At 41.2% G+C, this 18,692-nt stretch overlaps 1 protein-coding gene across 7 annotated transcripts in view; it reads right to left on the bottom strand.

Moving 5' to 3' along the window:
* grb10b (growth factor receptor-bound protein 10b) overlaps positions 1–18,692 on the bottom strand; it is a 275,478-nt gene that overhangs the window by 89,985 nt on the left and 166,801 nt on the right. For all 7 annotated transcript variants that reach the window (XM_041183630.1, XM_041183631.1, XM_041183636.1 and 4 more), the window contains one exon: positions 13,668–13,806. In XM_041183630.1, coding sequence (XP_041039564.1) covers positions 13,668–13,806 — 139 coding nt within the window. The remainder of the gene's footprint in view (positions 1–13,667; positions 13,807–18,692) is intronic.

Below are 18,692 nucleotides of genomic sequence, written 5' to 3'. Positions count from 1 at the left end.
CAGTACAGCTATAACACTGGCATCTACCCGAAAATGTGTAAAATTGTCCAAGTTTGTCATGTCCACAAAAAACAAGACCAATCTAATTTGGTCAATTACCACTTTATCAGCCTTTCAACAAGAAAGTGATGGAAGGTGTCATTGAAAGTGCTATCAAGCAGCACTCAGTAATAATCTATTCACTGGTGTTCAGTTTGGGTTCAGCCAGGGTCACTCAGCACCTGACCTCATTGTAGCCTTGTTCCAAACATGGACAAAGAGCTGAACTTGAGAGATGAGATGAGAGTGACTGCCCTTGACATAAAGGCAGCATTTGACCAGATGTAGCATCAAGGAGCTCTAGCAAAATTGAAGTCAATGGGCATCGGGGGAAAATCCTCCGACTGGTTGGGGTTATATCTAACACAAAGGATGATGGTTGTAGTTGTCGGAGGTCAATCACCTCAACTCCAGGACATCACTGCAGGAGTTCCTTAGAGTAGTGTCCTCGGTCTAACCACCTTCAGCTGCTTCATCAATGACCTTCCCGCATTAGCCAGGAAATGCAGATACTTGCAGATGATTGCATAATGTTCAGTACCACCTGCGATGACTCAAATACTGAAGCATTGTGTCCATTTGCACCAAGACCTAGACAACATTCAGGCTTGGGTTGATAATGGCAAGAAACATTCACACCACCTAAGTGGTGGGTGAAGACTATCTTCAACAAGAATTTAACCATCCCCCTTTGTCATTCAATGGCAATACCATAATTGAATCTCCCACTTTAAACATCCTGGCCATTACCATTCACCAGAAACTGAACCAGGCCAACCACAAATACTGCAGCTACAAGAGTAGGTCACAGGTTGGGAATACTGCGGTGAGTAACTCATCCCCTGGTGTCTAAAGCCAGTCCACAATCTGCAAGGCACAAGTCGTGAGTGTGATGGAATACTCTCCACTTGCTTGAACGAGTGCAGCTCCAACAACCCAAGAAGTTTGACACCATCCAGGACAAAGCAGTCCACTTGATCAGCGTCCTAAGCACCAATTTAAACATTCACTCTCCACCAACGATGCACAATGGCAGAAGTGTGCACTGTATACAAGATTATCTGCAGCAACTTACCAAGGCTCCTTGGATAACACTTCCCAAACTTCTCCCAACTAGGAGTACAAGGGCAGCAGGTGCATGGGAACACCATCAACTTTAAGTTCATCTCTAAGCCATACATCATCCTGATTTGAAGTATATCGCCATCCCTTCACTGTTGCTGGATCAAAATCCTGTAACACTTCCTCACAGCAGTGTGGGAGTACCTGCGCCAGATTGCCTGCAGCAGTTCAAGGCAGTGGTTTAATGCCACCTTCTCAAAGGCAATTAGGAATGGGTGACAAACGATGCCCACATCCCATAAAATAATAAAAAAGAAACTTCAGTGATGGAACCACAGAATGTGACAAATAGAAACAGACCATTTGATCACATGCCAAACCTTTCAAACTTAACTAAGGCACCAGGTCCATTTTTATGCTCCGGCTCACTCTCCATATATGGCTCTCAATATTAGTTTTTAATTGCCTTTAAAAATAATATATGGACTTGGCTTCTACAATAACTTAAGATGTTAACTTGGGAAAACAATTGCATATTATGCGATTTTTTAAATAAATAAGTCAATAGAAACTAATGCAAGAAATTCTTTTGCCAACATTCCACCTGCACTATAAACAAGTACTCAACTGTAATTTGAATTACCATACACACGACAAAATAATTTTAAGCTCACATACCAAAAACAAAGTAGGCAGTAAAAAGTCTAATTAATAGTGCCATTTGAAGTAATTTAAATTAGTTTTAATTTAAATTAAAACATGTCCTCAACTTTCAAATAATCCATTTCACATAGCACACGATACAATAACAGTACATTTAAATTAAAACTTTATTTTTGATATGTACTTGTTCTTTTATGAACAAGCTGCGCCTGATATTTAAAAAATTAAGCGGATGAACATTTGACACAAGTCACCGAATGCAAAGTTCATTCCCACTTTGCTAAAACCAGTGGAATTAGAGAAAAGATAGACTTCGGTGAGTACTTTTCATTTCAAGTGCATTTTTTCTAATTAAGTAGAAGGGAACAGTAATTGATTTGCTGGTATTAAGTTAAAGTAGCTTCTTAAATAACAGTTCAATGTTATGAACAGCACAAAGACTCTCAAATAGGATTTCAGAGACTCTCCAGTAATGTCCCTGAGCAACACAAGAGCAATGCAGTTGATTTGGGGCCTTGACTATTCACAATCTGCATTTGTGACTTAGACAAAGAGACCTAGACTCTTGGTTTGCTTATGATAAAAAATCTGGGAAAGAACATAAACTGAGGATGACACAGAGGGGGATTTAGACAGGTTAAATGAGCAGATAACAGGGTGGACAATGGAGCATAATGTAGGGAATGTTGGAAGGCTGCTTGGTGTCTCATTAAGAGGTCTGGAAGCTTGTATGGCTGAACATAAACTATAACCACAGAGCTATATAAATCTTCAAGGTACAGTCCTGCATGGGTGCTGTCTCCATATTGGGTTCTGCCAGACACCTCTACTGTACTCAGTCTTCTATCCACATAATATTTTGGGTGGTACTGTGCTTCAGTCCCACATTAAAACATAATCTGCTCAAATACCCTAATACTGCACTTCCCCCAACTCACTGAGGTTGTGGAGGCTAGATCACAAAGTATTTAAAGAGGACGTAAGATAGAGTTTTTAAGTATCAGAGTAGAGGGTTATAAGGAGCTGCCACAAAAGTGGAATGAGGCTTGGGGCAGATCAGCCATTATCTCATTGAATGGTATGGCAGGTTTGAGGGGCTGAATGGCCTACTCCTGCTCCTATTTCTTATGTTATGTTCTAAGCCTTTAACCAAATATATGTACAATACAATCTTCTTGACTTGCTATCCCTTCTCCCCCACCCCCCTCAAGTCTCTGGCTTTATATATTCAGCTGGTTTGGACATTTGACAATTCTTCCAGGTCCCATACTTATCACATTTGGAGGAGTGATAGTCTCAGTTGTATTGGGTTGACTTTCTTGGTTTGGCGTTGAAATTGTATTATGCTGTATTTCCAGTACTTGGATTTCTCCATTTGATTTGTTTTTTGTGCTCCTTCAACTTGCATTTCTCTTTATTGACACCTCATCTGCCTTGTTCAACATCATGGGTTTGTCCCATTCTTTCCAAAGGGAATGTTCACTCCATTCTTTCCAAGAGTGAACTTGGTTTTTTTTTCTGTGGGGTCTGCCATGTTCTTCCTGGAAATTGACATTTCCAAAAAAAAAAATGGAACCTTCATTTCCTCATTTCACAATTTCTGGCAAATATTTGTTTATTCTCTTATTTCCTAATAATTTTTCAAGCTTATGGATGCAAAGATTCAGCTCAGCAAATACTCTGGGGAAACAAAAACAAAATTGGTTGGAAAAACTCAGCAGGTCTGTCAGCATAGCATCTGCGGAGAGGAACACAGTTGACGTTTTGAGTCCGCATGACTCTTCATCAGAACTAAGGAAATAGAATCTATTTCCTTAGTTCTGATGAAGAGTAATATGGACTCGAAATGTCAACTGTGTTCCTCTCCGCAGATGCTGTCAGACCTGCTGAGTTTTTCCAGCTATTTTTGTTTTTGTTTCAGATTTCCAGCATCCGCAGTATTTTGCTTTTAACTACTCTGGGGAGTTCAGTTGTCTATTTTAGAGTTATCTATCATTTTTCAGAATACTTAATATGTACTTCTGATACTTGAAGTTCATCAAGTTCTAATTTTTCATTAGCAAACTCATCTTTCATATGTGAATGTTGGTTTGCTACACTGGACTGTATTCAGTTAGAAGAGCCTAATTCTTGTGTGCTACTCTTGAAACTCTCATTCTATAATTGCATTTCTGCTAATTGTTTCCAAGACTTTTCACATTCCTTTGTGAGAAATTCTACTTTCTCTCATCATTACAGGTTCTTGATTTTTATTTCAACAATTTCATTTTTCAACAACTCAATAAGTTCTCAGTAAGTTCAAGACATCCAGCACTTTTCCTTAAGCTTCAGATTTGCATTTTCTGATCTTATTTTGGTCTTTTCTTTCTCTGTCAGCAGCAGAGCTTTGTCCTCATCCTTCATTTTGGTTTCACTGTTGGCCAGGTCTGCCTCCGGTGAAGTCTTAACTTGTTTCAGTTCTGTGATTCTGCTACTCATAGCTTCATTATCTGCTCACAGCTTGGAAAGTTCTATGTCTTTTCCTTACAATGCCTCCTCTTGTCTATTCAGCTGATTCTTCAGCTCTTCAGTCTCTCCCTTCTACCTCTGGCTTCCTTCTGGAATAGAGAACATGGCCGAGTCTTCTCTGCCAACTGGTTCTTCAGTTCCTTCAGAGTGACATCAAATTCATTTTGCTTCTCTTAGTCATTTTCCAGAGGAACAAACGTTGACCTGAGGGACCCTTGTAGCATGTGAAGGTCCTTAAACAGGTTTTCCTTTTCTTGCAAAGCTCAATTTCTTCGTCGAGTTTTATGATTCAGAGTATCTTCGACTTTGTTCTGCTGTTCTTCCATTCTGCTGTTAAGGCAGTCTTCATTTCTTCAGCAGCATGAAGACTTGTGTTCCTTTTTGAATTTGACTTTTGAGGACAATCAGCTGCTCTTTCAACTGTTCATTTTCTTGTTCATCTCTTACATCTCACTCTGTGCATCGGTATATTACTTTGTCACTACTGATACTTCATAAAAAGCTGTATCGGAACTATTAGTCAGCATCTTTTTAACGCATGTTTTCCCAGGGGCATGTATTGATTCTTCAAAAACTTCTTAAGGCCAAAACTTCAAGTACATTTTCTGTCTGCTGTTGTGCCTGGCTGTACTTCCCACTTCAATTATCAACAATGGAATTCAGAGTTGTTATTTTCTCCTTGCGCTTCTCTGGAGATATGTATTGAATCTGCACAAGATTCAGATGATCACTTATTGTATTCTTTTCAACATTCAACCTTTCTGGTTCTTTCAAAGCCTCTTTGCACCTTTGTGGCACCTCAGAAATTTGTTTGTTCAGACCTTGGACAATTTTGATCCTTGATTATTTCAGTTTATTATGCATTTTCCAAGATACATACCCTGTTGGAATGCTGTGTTTCAAGTCTTCCAATTCTGATTTTATATGACCAATTTTCTGTCTTACTTAATTTTCTTTTCCGGGGTTTGTTTCTTTTGGATTATATCAGAGAGCTTTCCTTCGTTCAGAGCCAGCTACTCACTCCACACTGTCACCTGCTGCTGCAGTTTCAAGATTTCCAAAATTGCTTATTTTTGAGACTCCCAGAAAGTTGCGTGTTTCTCTGCTACCCTCATGTCATTTACTGGAGTGTAGAATTTTTCTCCTTTGGCACTTGACAGGGGGTTTTCTGTGCCTCTTTTTAAGCTGAGTGCGCTCCACAACTTGAAGATTAAAATAATCGCAAGGGCTTCTAAGAACTCAAAGCTGGATGAGGATTCCTCAATATCTTCCATTGGGATTACATCATCAGCAAATAGGCCAAACAAGTATAAAAACGTATTAAATTCGTCTTCTTATGATTTCTGACTTAGACCCGATGTACTCCTGTAGTTTAAAAAGTCTCTTCCTAGGACACCCAATTTTCTGTTAGATTTGGTCCTTGGATGAGTCCAAACTGATCTGTAGTATTAATTTACTATCCATGGCCGTTTTCCATAAGGGGGAAGTATAGCTTTAATTTTTTTCTCTCTCTTCCAAGATGACACTGCATTAACTGTCCCATCACCACTACTTCCCCCATCTTGGCAGGTTCCCACAGCGATCACTGGCGCAACTCTTCAAAGCAATCAGTTCCCCAGGAAATCCTTAAACAAGTTGTTTGGGTCAGGTACTTGGTTCTTGTAGGCCTGGGAATCAAATGGAAGGTGATTTTCAGACCTGCCCAAAAATTTAAAAACCATTTTTCCTTTCCTTCATTTGAGCTAAGCCACTGTGTGATGGCGCCACCTATAGATCCGCTACAGCCTTCTTCCAGTGACACTCTGGAATGCGAGTGTTGATCCCAATTGCTGCCGATTTTGTCTTTTAACTGTATTTTGCTCACCCTTTTTGTGTTCTGGCTAGGCCCCTTGACTCTGCATTCATTCAGTTCTTCGTTTCATCTGCACTCTGGATTATTCTACTGCCTTTCAGCCAATCTTATTTTTGAATCTGCGCAGCCTTTTGTGATCTCACTAGGTGTCATGATGCTGCATTCACTCAGGTCTGACAATGGAGCTTTTTTAGATGATCTCCAGCTACATCTAGATTTAGATACACTTCTCCCAGGTCAGACAGCAATTTCTTTACTTTTACATGCTTTGAGGATTTTGGGGTCCATCCTTCACTGCCACCATGTTGTACGGTTGTTTGGGTCTCACTAAGAAGTCTGGAGGTTTATATGGTACAACTCATAACGAGATACTTTTCCAAGGTACCACTCTATATGATGCTGTCTCCATGTTGGCTTCTGCTAGACTCTTCTACTGTACTCAAAGTCTACTATCTTGTGACACTCTCCATCATACCATGGGTGGTACAGTTTTCAAGTCCCATGTTAACCCTTGTCCGCCCAGGGGGGAAGAGAGGTTATTTATTTAGGTAAGAATAGAAAAGCTGAATATTTTTTAAAAAAGGTATGGAAATTCGAACTTAATTTTGAGGGGCTCAAGTGTATTTGTACAAGGAACACAGAAAAGATTGCTTGCTGTACGTGCATGCTATCAGGAAGGCAAATGGCATGTTGGCCTTTAGTGCAAGGTGACGAGTACAATAATAAGGAAGCCACAATTGTATAAATAGGGTTGATGAGACCACACCTGGAATACTATATGCAGTCTGGTCTCCAAAGCTAAGGAAGCACATAGAAGGCAAGAGAGCGAAGGTTCACTTGATTGGTTCCTGGGATGAGTGGGTTGTCCCTATGATGAGTGACTGAGTAATGAGAGCCATTCACTCTCTGGAGTGATTAGAAGACTGAGGCAATCTCAATGAAACATACAAGATTCTGAAGGTGTTTGACAGGGCAAACAACAAGCGGTTGTTTCCCCTGGCCAGGGAATCTTGAACACTGGGACACTCTCAAGATAAGGGGGTTCAATCATTTAGGACTAAGAGGAGAAATTTCTTCACTGAGGGTTGTGAATCTTTGGAATTTTCTGCCCAAATGGTTGTGGATGCTTCATAGAGTATATTCAGGGCTGTAATACTGATTATTGGCTTCTCACGGAATCAAGGTAGATGGGAAGCAAGCAGGGAAATGGAGCTGAGGCAAATGATCGTATTTAAGGGCATAACAGGTTCAAGGGACCTTATAATCTGCTTTGTACCAAGTTACATTTTTAATGTCACTAGAAGGAGTTTAAATGTTTCATCCCATACATATAATTTTTGGAACTCTTTCCAGAAGCATATATTTCTAGGACTTGGATAATAGTTACATAGAAACATAGAAAATAGGTGGAGAAGGCCATTCAGCCCTTCAAGCCTGCTCTGCCATTCATCATGATCATGACTAATCATCCAACTCAATAGCCTGCTCCCGCTTTCTCCCCATATCCTTTGATCCCTTTCGCCCCAAGAGCTATATCTAACTCCTTCTTGAAAACATACACTGTTTTGGTCTCAACTACTTTCTGTGGTAGCGAATTCCACAGGCTCACCACTCTCTGGGTGAAGAAATTTCTCTTCATCTCAGTCCTAAATGGTCTACCCCATATCCTCAGACTGTGACCCCTGGTTCTGGACTCCCTCACCATTGGGAACATCCTTTCTGCATCTACACTGTCTAGTCCTGTTAAAATTTTATAGGTTTCTATGAGATTCCCCCCCCACTCATTCCTCTGAACTCCAGCGAATATAATCCTAACCGGCTCAATCTCTCCTCATATGTCAGTCCTGCCATCCCAGGAATCAGTTTGGTAAATCAAACAATGCTATATAATATTTTCCTTCGCTAAAGTTTATCCTCAAAACACACAATGTAAACACTACGTTTCCCATCTGGATGAGGTTTAAACATTTTCTCCCCAGAACAGAAACCATGAAAATAATTTCATTTAAAAAAATATCTAAAGCCAATGATAAATATGTCTAGCTAATCATCAAAATTGTGCGTCTTTAAATCACTCCTAGTGCAAAATGGAAAACCAATGCCAATTTCAGAGTTTTACCTTCAAGACCATTATTTAAATCAAAGCTGATGATTTTCAAAACAGTTTGAAGCTGTTTTCTGTGATGAGATTTTGATTGCCTAGTATAGTACCAACAGGCATTTTATATTAATAGCAATCTAGAGGTCAAATCTATTCAGTACTAGAACATTTGAAAGAAATTTCACAATTTAAACATAAATAATAGTAGGTAAGCCATTTTGTCAAGGCAAAACTTCCACAAGTGAGCAATTACATTTCAAAGCATTGCACTAAAACATAAACTAGAATATAAAAGCAGGGATGTGCTGCTGAGGCTTTATAAGGCTCTGGTCAAGACCACATTTAGAACATTGTGAGCAATTTTGGGCCCCGTATCTCAGGAAGGATGTGCTAGCCCTGGAGAGGGTCCAGAGGAGGTTCATGAGAACAATCCCAGGAATGAAAGGCTTAACATATGAGGAACGTTGGAGGACTCTGGGTCTATACTCGATGGAGTTTAGAAGGATGAGGGGGAATCTGATTGAAACTTACAGAATACTGAAAAGCCTGGATAAAGTGGACATGGGGAAGATGTTTCCATTAGTAGGAGAGACTAGGCCCTGAGGGCACAGCCTCAGAGTAAAGGGAAGAGCTTTTAGAACAGAGATGAGGAGAAACTTCTTTAGCCAGAGAGTGGTGAATCTACGGAATTCATTGCCGCAGAAGGCTGTGGAGGCCAGGTCATTGAGTGTATTTAAGACTGAGATAAATAGGTTCTTGATTGGTAAGGGGATCAAAGATTACGGGAAGAAGGCGGTTGAGAAACTTATCAGCCATGATTGAATGGTGGAGCAGACTTGATGGGCCGAATGGCCTAATTTCTGCTCCTATGGCTTATGGTCTCATAAAACTGGGAACTGTTTTAATTTGCACAATAAACTAACTTAACTACCTGCACATACAACTTAAGATTTTGTTAATTACATTGTTTTCTTCAGATCAATTTTTAATAGGTATTCTAAGAAATATTTGATGCAAGTTTTTAAAATGTACCAGATGGTTTTGATTCAATGGGATACATGAAAAAGATGAATTGCTTAAGTGAAAGTGGCCCAGGACTCAAGACAGTGGGTAACTTTGTAATGAAACCCCGATTAACCATTATAGAACTGAAAACAAGCTAGAAAGACTCAAATGAATAATAAAATGTATGCACCTTAATTTTGAAAAAGCTAGCCCAAAAGGTACAAAAATTAATATACATAGTATACTATATTCATACTATCAGAAGTCATACATATTCATAAAGACTTGCTGGCTGTTGTAAAATAGTTACAAAGTAACACTTAGCTTAGTATATCTGGTGTGGTGAAACTGGGTCAACTGCAACATTCTGGAACTGTTAAATTATATCTTAAGCATCCTGGGAAAATAAATGCAAATTAAATATGAACCTAGCACTTGTAAGTACATAATGTTGCCGTTCCAGAAGCATACCCAGATTAATGGGGAGGGTTAAAAGAAGTAGGAGACTGCAGATTAGAGGATTATTCTTGTCCACCACCTGTTATTACTGTGTTATCACTTTGCTCAATGCTATACCTATCAAAATACTGATGCTTGAATGAGGGGGAAGAAAATGAGAAAGTGACTATAAAATACTCAATTACTAATTTTTTGCAAGGATGTTTATTTTGATTTACCATATCTGACCATTAATCTTCAAAACACATCTGACTCACAAATCATCAAAACACATCATTGAATGGCCATATATAAAACTTCACACTGTATATTTAATGAATTGAAAATGGTTCAAGTTAGCCTGACTGAAACCTGAGTGCAAGCAGGGTGCTGCATAAATTGCCCAATTAAAATACGATTAATTTTTCGGGTTTTGAATGAGAGCCCGACAACCGATGAATGAGAAATAGTGGACAGTTGCAGAAAAAGACCTATAGCTACAAGCACCCACACGGTTTCAAACAAAAATGCAAGTTAACAACCTTCTATAAAGAAAAAATCCTTCGAAGTCGAGTTAGGCAGTGTGGCTTGTTCTGCAATGAGGCCATCATGATTCTTCTGCATTAAGAAAGACTGTGGGGTGAGTCCAAGTTTGACAGTGTTCGATATTCCAACACTTTCACCTTCCTTTAGCCTGACTAACTTTTCTGATGCCAGGCTTTTATTTATTGGCCTGGATTTTGTGATCAGTGGTGAAGCGACAGCGCTCGTCAACGACTTTGAAGAAAGTTACTCAAAGACTTAGCAATCTCTGTGGCATGGATTTCACCTTTCTGAAGTTAATCTGAACCTGGTGCCAAGTGAAGCAACATCCAGGCATCCAGCAGTGATGTCATCAGGGTAGGCAGCCAATCAGCCTATAGGATTTTCTTACAGTAAACCAGAAAGTAAAATATTGTTCATTTTTTATAAATTTGAGACAAAATAAGACATTAAAAGCTGAATATCAAACTTGAAAGGTTATAGTAAAAGCACTGAATTGTAATGAAAAGAAAGAAATTCTACAAATACAAAACTAGTTTTCCAGGGGCAGAAAGGCAGGAGTTATGACTTCATATGCAATTAAAAACCCAATTACTCCTTTTTAACCAGGGTTTTTGTAGCAGCAATGTTAGTGTAAAAGGACAAGTTGTCAGTTCAGTGATTTCTAAAGATTGCTATCTGCGGAGACCATAGCACATCCTGTGGAGGAGCAGAGAATCAGTGATAAGTTCTGAATTTCCAAGTTTAATTGTATGTGGATGCCACAAGTTGCTGTCAGTTTCACAGGGTAATAAAGAGTGAATGTTGACAGCACTACTGTCATTACAACTGCATCATATTGCTCATTTTGCCTTCAACCAATTGAGGAGTTATCTTGCCCTCAATAGTCTCTTTTGTAAATATTTAAGTGAAGAGTTTAAGTATGCCACCAATTTTCATTTTCGCTGATACACACCATCATACTCTCAGCGCATGCATGATGGCACTTGGGGGTTGGTTCATATTGTTCCAAACAACTGACTTTCTTTTACTTCCTTATAGACGATGATTGATAACAACCACAACAGATCACTTAAAGTGATCACTTGATTGTGATTAAGCAAGTCCTCAAAAATTCTGGGCAGCCTTGCACAGCAGTTAAGAACATAAAAAGCAGGGGCAGGAGCAGAACATATAATCCCTCCAGCCTGCTCCATCATTCAATACAATCATGGCTGATCCTGGGCCTCAACTCCACTTTCCCACCCTCTGCCCTTATCACTCGATTCCCAAAAATCTTTCTAACTCGACCTTAAATGCATTCAATGACAGAGCAACCACAACTTTCTGGGGTAGAGAATTCCATAGACTTTTCTTCTCATCTCAGTACTAGATGATTGGTCCCTTATCCTGATTCTGTATCCCCATGTTTTATGTTCTCCTGCTAGGGAAAACAACCTCTGTGTCTACCCCTTCAGAATCGTGGATGTTTCAATGAGATCCGCTCTCATTCTTCTAAGCTCCAATTTACTCAGCCTTTCATCATATGACAGCCCTCTCATTCCAGGTACCAATCTAATGAATCTTCACTGCTCTACCTCCAAAATAAGTATATCCTTTCTTAAACATGGAGGCCAAAAGTACACAGTATTCCAGGTGGGTTTTCACTAAAGCCCTGTACAATTTCTTGATTCTTGTACTTAATACCCTTGCATTAACAGCCAACATGACATTTGTCTTCCTAATTGCTTGCTGTACCTGCATGCTAACTTTGTGTCATTGTATTAATACACCCAACATGAACATTTCGAAGTTTCATGCCATGTAAAAAATATTGTGCTTTTGATTCTTACTACCCAAGTTACACAACTCTATGGTCCTACCTAGAGAGACTAAGCATGAAAGCATTACAATGGATGAGACAGTGGGAAAGGGAAGAGGAGAGCAAGGATAAAGATAAGGATGACAGTTATGAATGCAGTTTCCAGAGTGCCACCTTGCACTGCCTTGGCCACAGAGCATAGTAATCTGGAATATATGGGACTCATTTTAGAAAGAAGGATGTTCCGAGTATCAAGTGTATTGGCAATAGTACTGATACTGCTATAGGATGGTGGTTCCATGGAGTGCATTAATTTGGATAACCATCTGGCAAAAGTGAGAACCACCATGAGTATGTGGAAATTCCACAGACTTTTGCAGCATAGTCTTCCATCAAATTCTCAGAAGGGGATCTAGACAAGTTCTCTCTTCCAGTTTTGAGTGCACAGACCATGGCCATGAGGTAGACTTTTTCACTGGCATAATGAGGTCTGCTGCCACACCAACCAGAAGACATAGTGAATCACCACCTTCTAGTAGGGGCATGGCAAGAATGGGCAGGGATTATACTGTTGCCTCAATGTCAACAAATCCAGTCTCTTTACTAGGACTGCCTAAAGTCTGCAGAGATACCTCAATGACCACAGAGCAAGGCTGCAGACAGAAGGATTCATCTCAGTGCTCAAGTTTGAGGGAGAAGGGTCTTGTCAATCCATAGAGACTCCCATTCTCACATAGTGCAGCCTGTCACCTTTCAGTGCACCACTGGGAGTAGGACAATGACAGGTTTAAGAACATACACATTAGCAGCAATACTAGGCATTCTCAGTCACACGTTTTGACACTGAAAACATGGTTGAACTGAATTGTGTGCGGATTGTTTGTTCTTGAAAATGCAAACAAGCATGTTTCATCAGGTGGCATAAATATGAAAAGTAAGTAGGCTAAAAGATTTACTGCACTTCAGTGTTGTTGTTGTTGACAGGACTGTTAATGTGATGGCCAAATTCCCGAGTTAAAAGGCAAGACCAGCTTAGCTGTGTTCTATTGCAGGTTTCTATCAAGCAACTTTGAAGTACTGCTTCAATATGTTAGTGTGCTTGATACCAACTCAGGTAGATGCCAGCACATTATAACTGTGCTCAGATGCTAACCTGGGCACAGTGCACCGTCAATTGTTCTAATAAAAATCCATGATTGCTCAGCAAACTACCTTCACACTTGGAAGAAACATCTCCCATAGAGAACACCCAATAACAGCCGAGACAGTATTTAAACTAAACATTGTTCCATAATAATACAAACAACTTACATAAATGACAACTTAATCAATACATGAGAGCTACAGACAGACTCATGGAGGCGGGAATACTGAAGGAAGTGTCATTATATACACAAACAACATCTGGCATCAGATCTTCAAGAGGAGTAATCTCTGCCTTTTTATTTGTTGGTAACCTCAGATTATGTTCACGTTTTACCAAATGCAAAGAATTTATTGTTTTCAATATAAGTTGAAAATATTAATTTGAAACTTTCTTGCAGGCATTATCAAGAAAATTAGGAGATAAGTTATCACACTAGAAATACGTGGTGATTCATTTATGTATAAAGTGGTTCACATTTTGAAGCAGCATTAAATGCAATTATACTCACATGATTATGGGCAGGTGGATCCTGAGGCATAGAACCAGGAGTCAACACTGGAGAGCTGGCGGGGCTGCACAATTCTGGGAAAGGGTTTGGGATGGCAGGCAATGACGATGTACGGAGCTGATCATCTTCCTGAAGTCTTCTGTACATTAAGATTAAAAGATTGTACACAAAAATTTGAGTTGAATAATTCGCAAGTAAACTTTTGCATCAATCAGTGGGTATCTGCAGAATTTACGCCATTCTACCACCTGAAATACAAGAAGCTTTTACAATTGATATGAATACTACAATTTATTGATAGCTTGTGCCCAACCTCAAGTCTGAAAAAGCTTGCACTGTTTTTCACTTTTACAAAACTATTTCAATGAGCAACATTAGAAAGGGAATTTAGTGTTAAAAGTTTGAATCAAATAGTATCAATGAAGTAATTTTGAATTAGAAGTATACTGTTGTGATCTCTTGTGAGATTGCTCCTGTTATGTCATGGAACATGAAAGTATGAAAAATACATTATACAATATACTCGTCTGATTTCATGGCATTGTTAATAGACAAATATTTATTAAATTGTGCTAGCCTACCGTTGCACATAAACAGCTTAAGTTGCTTTTTAATTTATTCATGGGATGTGGGCATCACTGTTTATTGCCCATCCCTAATTGCCCTTGAGAAGTGGTGAGCTGCTTTCTTGAACTGCTGCAGTCCTTATGGTTTAGATACATCCAATGCTGCTGGAGAGTTCCAACACTTCAAAACCAAGACAGTGAAGGAATAGCATTAGCCCAGAACCTCCGACCTCAGGACTGTTGTACCCCAGAGGTACCCCCCAAAACGTGCTAGGGGACCCCTCAAAGTCACTATGCACTGACCATGCAGGAAGTTCAGACTTCTGATGGGCAATTCCCGTGTGCCTGGAACCCTCTGAAACTTGGAGTTAGAGTCAGAGACTTCAAAAGGCTCCAACTCACATCCCAGCAAATGTTAGAAGGATTAAAACCAGCTCTAACTCCTGAGTAGCTACACCACTGTCCACCTCCCTCATCCTCTTACCTACCACACCAGAAGATTGGAAAATGCTAATGTAACATTTTTATTCAAGAAATGAGGGAGGCAGAAAGATGGAAGCTACAAACCAGTTAGCCTAACATCTGATATAGGGAGATTGCTATTATCCATTATTGAGGTGGTTATAGCAGGATATTTAGGAAATCATAATTTGATCAGGCAAAGTCAACATAGATTTGTGAAAGGGAAATAGTGTTTAATTAATTTATTAGTTTTTTGTCGAAGTAACAAGCAAGATCGATAAAGGGAAATATGTAGTTGGGGTGTGCTTGAATTTTCAGAAGGCATTTGTTAAGGTGCCAAATGAAAGGTACAGGACAAGATTACATGGTGTATGGGTTAACATATTAGCATGGATAAATGATTGATTAGCTAACAGGAAGTAGAGTAGGAATAAATGTGTCTTTTTCAGGTTGACAAGCTATAACTAGTGAAGTGCCAGAGATTAGAACTGGGGCCTCAACTATTTACAATCTACATTATTGAAGCGACCGAAGGGACCAAATGCATGGTAGCTAATTTTGTCAATGACACCAAGATAGGTAAGAAAGTAAATTGTGAAGAGGAGGCAGGGAGTCCACAAATTGATACAGACAGGCTAAGATAGTGGGCAAAAATCTAGAATATGGAGGATAATATGGGAAAATGTGAACTTGTCCACTTTGGCAGGGAGAATAGAAAAGCAATATACTATTTAAATGGAGAGGGATTGCAGAATTTGGTGGTACAGACGGATGTGGGTGTCCTGGTATATGACTCAGGAAAAGTTAGTAAGCAGATACAAATGATTAGGAAGGCAAATGGAATGTTGGCATTTATTGCAAGAGAAATGGAACACAAAAGTAGGAACATTTTACTGCAGCTGTAGAGGGTCTTAGTTTTGGTCTCCCGTTTTGAAAAAAGACAGAACTGCATTAGAAGCAGTTCAGAAAAGGTTCACTCGACGTAAGTTCGGGGCACCATATTTAAACCACACACACACACGCACGCACGCACGCGCGCACGCGCGCACGCGCACACGCGCACACACACAGCACAGCTATGTAGTTGGAAATTCCAGAGGTGACCCCAAGGAACAAGAAGAGTGCATCAAGGTTTAGCCACAGCTCCCTGAGGCTAGAGGTATCTGCCAGCACCGGGAGATTCTTCTTCCTAGGGATGGATCCAGAACATCCACTAACTTCACCTCATTAGCCCAAGAGGCAGTAATGAAAGTCAGCTCTGCGGGCAACTGCCGGAGAAATGCCATCCAGTGCAGGAAGAGGATGAATGATCTCATCCACACTGCCAGGGTAAGTCAACTTTCAGCTTAAACTCTCACATGGCATTATGCACTCAAAAGCATCTCAATTCAGGAATCTCTCACAATATTAATGGGTGGAATATCAGCATTGAAAGAATATTCACCAGCATATTCTCTATCATCCTGCAGAAACAACATCTTCAGCCCTTATTGTGGTGGTGGTTGGGGAGTGGGGGGGGTGGGGGGGGAGAAAAGGGAAAGGGAGAGGGAGAGGGAAAGGGAGAGGCAGGGGTTGGCCAAGGTTGCAGGGCTGCTTGGCACACAGTAGGCAAACATACTTCCAAACCCCTGCTTCATCCCTTCTCATCACATTCCATTCATTTATCTTCATGTCTACAAGAGGAAGAGATCCCAGACTAAAAGGAAGGACAGCCAACATCCAAAAGATCCCAAATTCGAGAATGCCACCAAGTTGGCAGGGGACGACAGAGATCACTCCTGCAGGGAAGGTGAGATTGGCCTCTCCCAGCACAACAGTAGGGATAAGCGCTCCATGAGTTGATCACACCCTGACATTTTCACGAGTGACGTGCAATGTTGTACTCAGCCTGTTCATGAATTAAATCTCTCTTATCGGCAGCAGCAGATCTAGAAAGACCTGCACTGGCAATGTAAGCCCCAGCCCCCAAGCCACTTCACAGGAGGATACCAAGGAGCTATCTAAAGATGACCCATCACAGCGCTCATCTGCACTCTGCATCAGAGCAGAGGCACACACCCCAGTAGGTCACAAATCTACATTAGGCTTGGAGTCACTTTCTGGTGAACACCTCATAGACACGTTTCCACAGCAACTGGAGGCAGTGACAGCCCAGGACTCTGGCATTTGGAGGACTGCTGGAGAGCAGCCATCCGCAGAAGCAGAATCAGATGGATGAACCTCTGGAAGCAGCCATCACAAACCTGGAGATGCAAAGACAGACTGTGGAACATCAGGCAGAGTTGCGAGAGGTAGCCAACAGATTACAGCGAAGGATGGAGGAGTCCATCAGTGTTCTCTCTGCTGCTGTGGCTCCAACATGCAATGGCCTTGAGGCCTACATAGGAAGGGTGGTGTCAGCCTTGGAGACCTTGGCCCAGCAGATTCTGCCAGTTTGCACACAGCTCTGCACTCCATCACCATAGGCATTGGTAGAATCCATCAGTGGCTAGTTGAGACAGGCTCGATGCACCCCACCCCTCCAGGTGCCCCTTCTCAAGGAGTCATGGGGGGGTTCCTCAGGCATCACAGGAAGGACCACCAGCAGCTGGACACCCCAGGGCCATCTACTCGTGACTCCGTGAGTGTTCAGCCGATCCCAATCCCCTCTGCTTGTGACCCCCCATCACCTCCAGCCTCACAGCAGAAGATCCAAAACAGGCCAGGGCCCTTCAGGCCTCAGAAGATGCCCGACAAAGTCATCAAAAGACAGCAGGGTGTAGCAGTGAACAGTTTGCCGCCATCTTTCCAGCGGATGGGTTAGAAAGATAAAGAAACCTTGATATGACTTTTGGGTCACTGGTGTTCACTCACTGTATATATCATGCACCTTGATAAATACATTTGCTGTTCACAACAATGCTCTCGTCATTTGAATGCATCAAGCATACGCATCTATGTGGCCTCTTATTGCGAGGGTGACCGGAGCGCTCACTCTGTGCTCACCTCCTCTTGTGAGCCTCACGTTCATGTGATGTCTAGCTGACTCATGTTAGTTACTTGCCCCTTGTCCAATGTCAGGGAAATGTATCAACCTCTTTATTGAAAGTGACTGCAAATTGTGTTAGGAAGTGAAAATTCATTAAAAGACACTATGGGGTTATACACGCTCAATTGTATTGGAGGGTTACCATTCTTTGTCTTATCATCAAATAGCTGTCTTCATTGTTTTTACCAAAGCACAAGACATGCAGCCATGACAGTCTTTCTGGCCACGAGTGCATCTCTATGGCAGCAAGAAGTGTCTCATTAGAGGAGGCCACAACTGCATCAAGTCCATTTGATGCAGGCTTTGCGCTCCTGTGGTGCCTTTCACTCCCCAGAGTGGCTACTGACCTTTCAAAGATCAGGGCCTGGTGAAACATGAGAGTTTGAAGTCCAAGGCCCAATACTGACATTGCTCTCAATGTTAGTGTTTGTAAAGGCCTTTCAGATCACTGACATACCAATAAAGGACGGGAGAAATGTGCTTTGGCACACTTTACTCCTCCTGAAACCTTGTGGTTATAAGTGTGTCACGGACACTTCTTCAGCGTCTTGTGGCTTTGATTGCATCCTCATGTGGAAGCACCCCATCAGCGCCCTCTTCAGGTTCCTGCCCTTCCAGTTCTTCAACATCCAAGAAATTCTCAGCCTGCTGCATGTCTCCCTCTGGCAAGTAAAGTCCCATTTGAAGCGCCAGGATGTTCAGGGTGCAACTGACCACGAGCATGTTGGACACCCCGGGGCCATCTACTCGTGACTCCGTGAGTGTTCAGCCAATCCCAATCCCCTCTGCCTGTGACCCTCATCACCTCCAGCCTCACAGCAGGACACCCTCTCTGGAGAATACTGCAGAGCCCAACCCGTGCAGTCTAAGCATCGAAGATATATCTTCAGGATGCCAATGGTCTGCTCTATGATAGAGCTAGTGGAACTATGTGCTGCTTTGTACCCTTCCTCTGAGACACTGAAGACA

Source organism: Carcharodon carcharias, chromosome 3 (assembly GCF_017639515.1).
Source record: "Carcharodon carcharias isolate sCarCar2 chromosome 3, sCarCar2.pri, whole genome shotgun sequence".
Classification (NCBI taxonomy): Eukaryota; Metazoa; Chordata; class Chondrichthyes; order Lamniformes; family Lamnidae; genus Carcharodon; species Carcharodon carcharias.
This window is presented reverse-complemented; position numbering and strand designations above follow the sequence as displayed.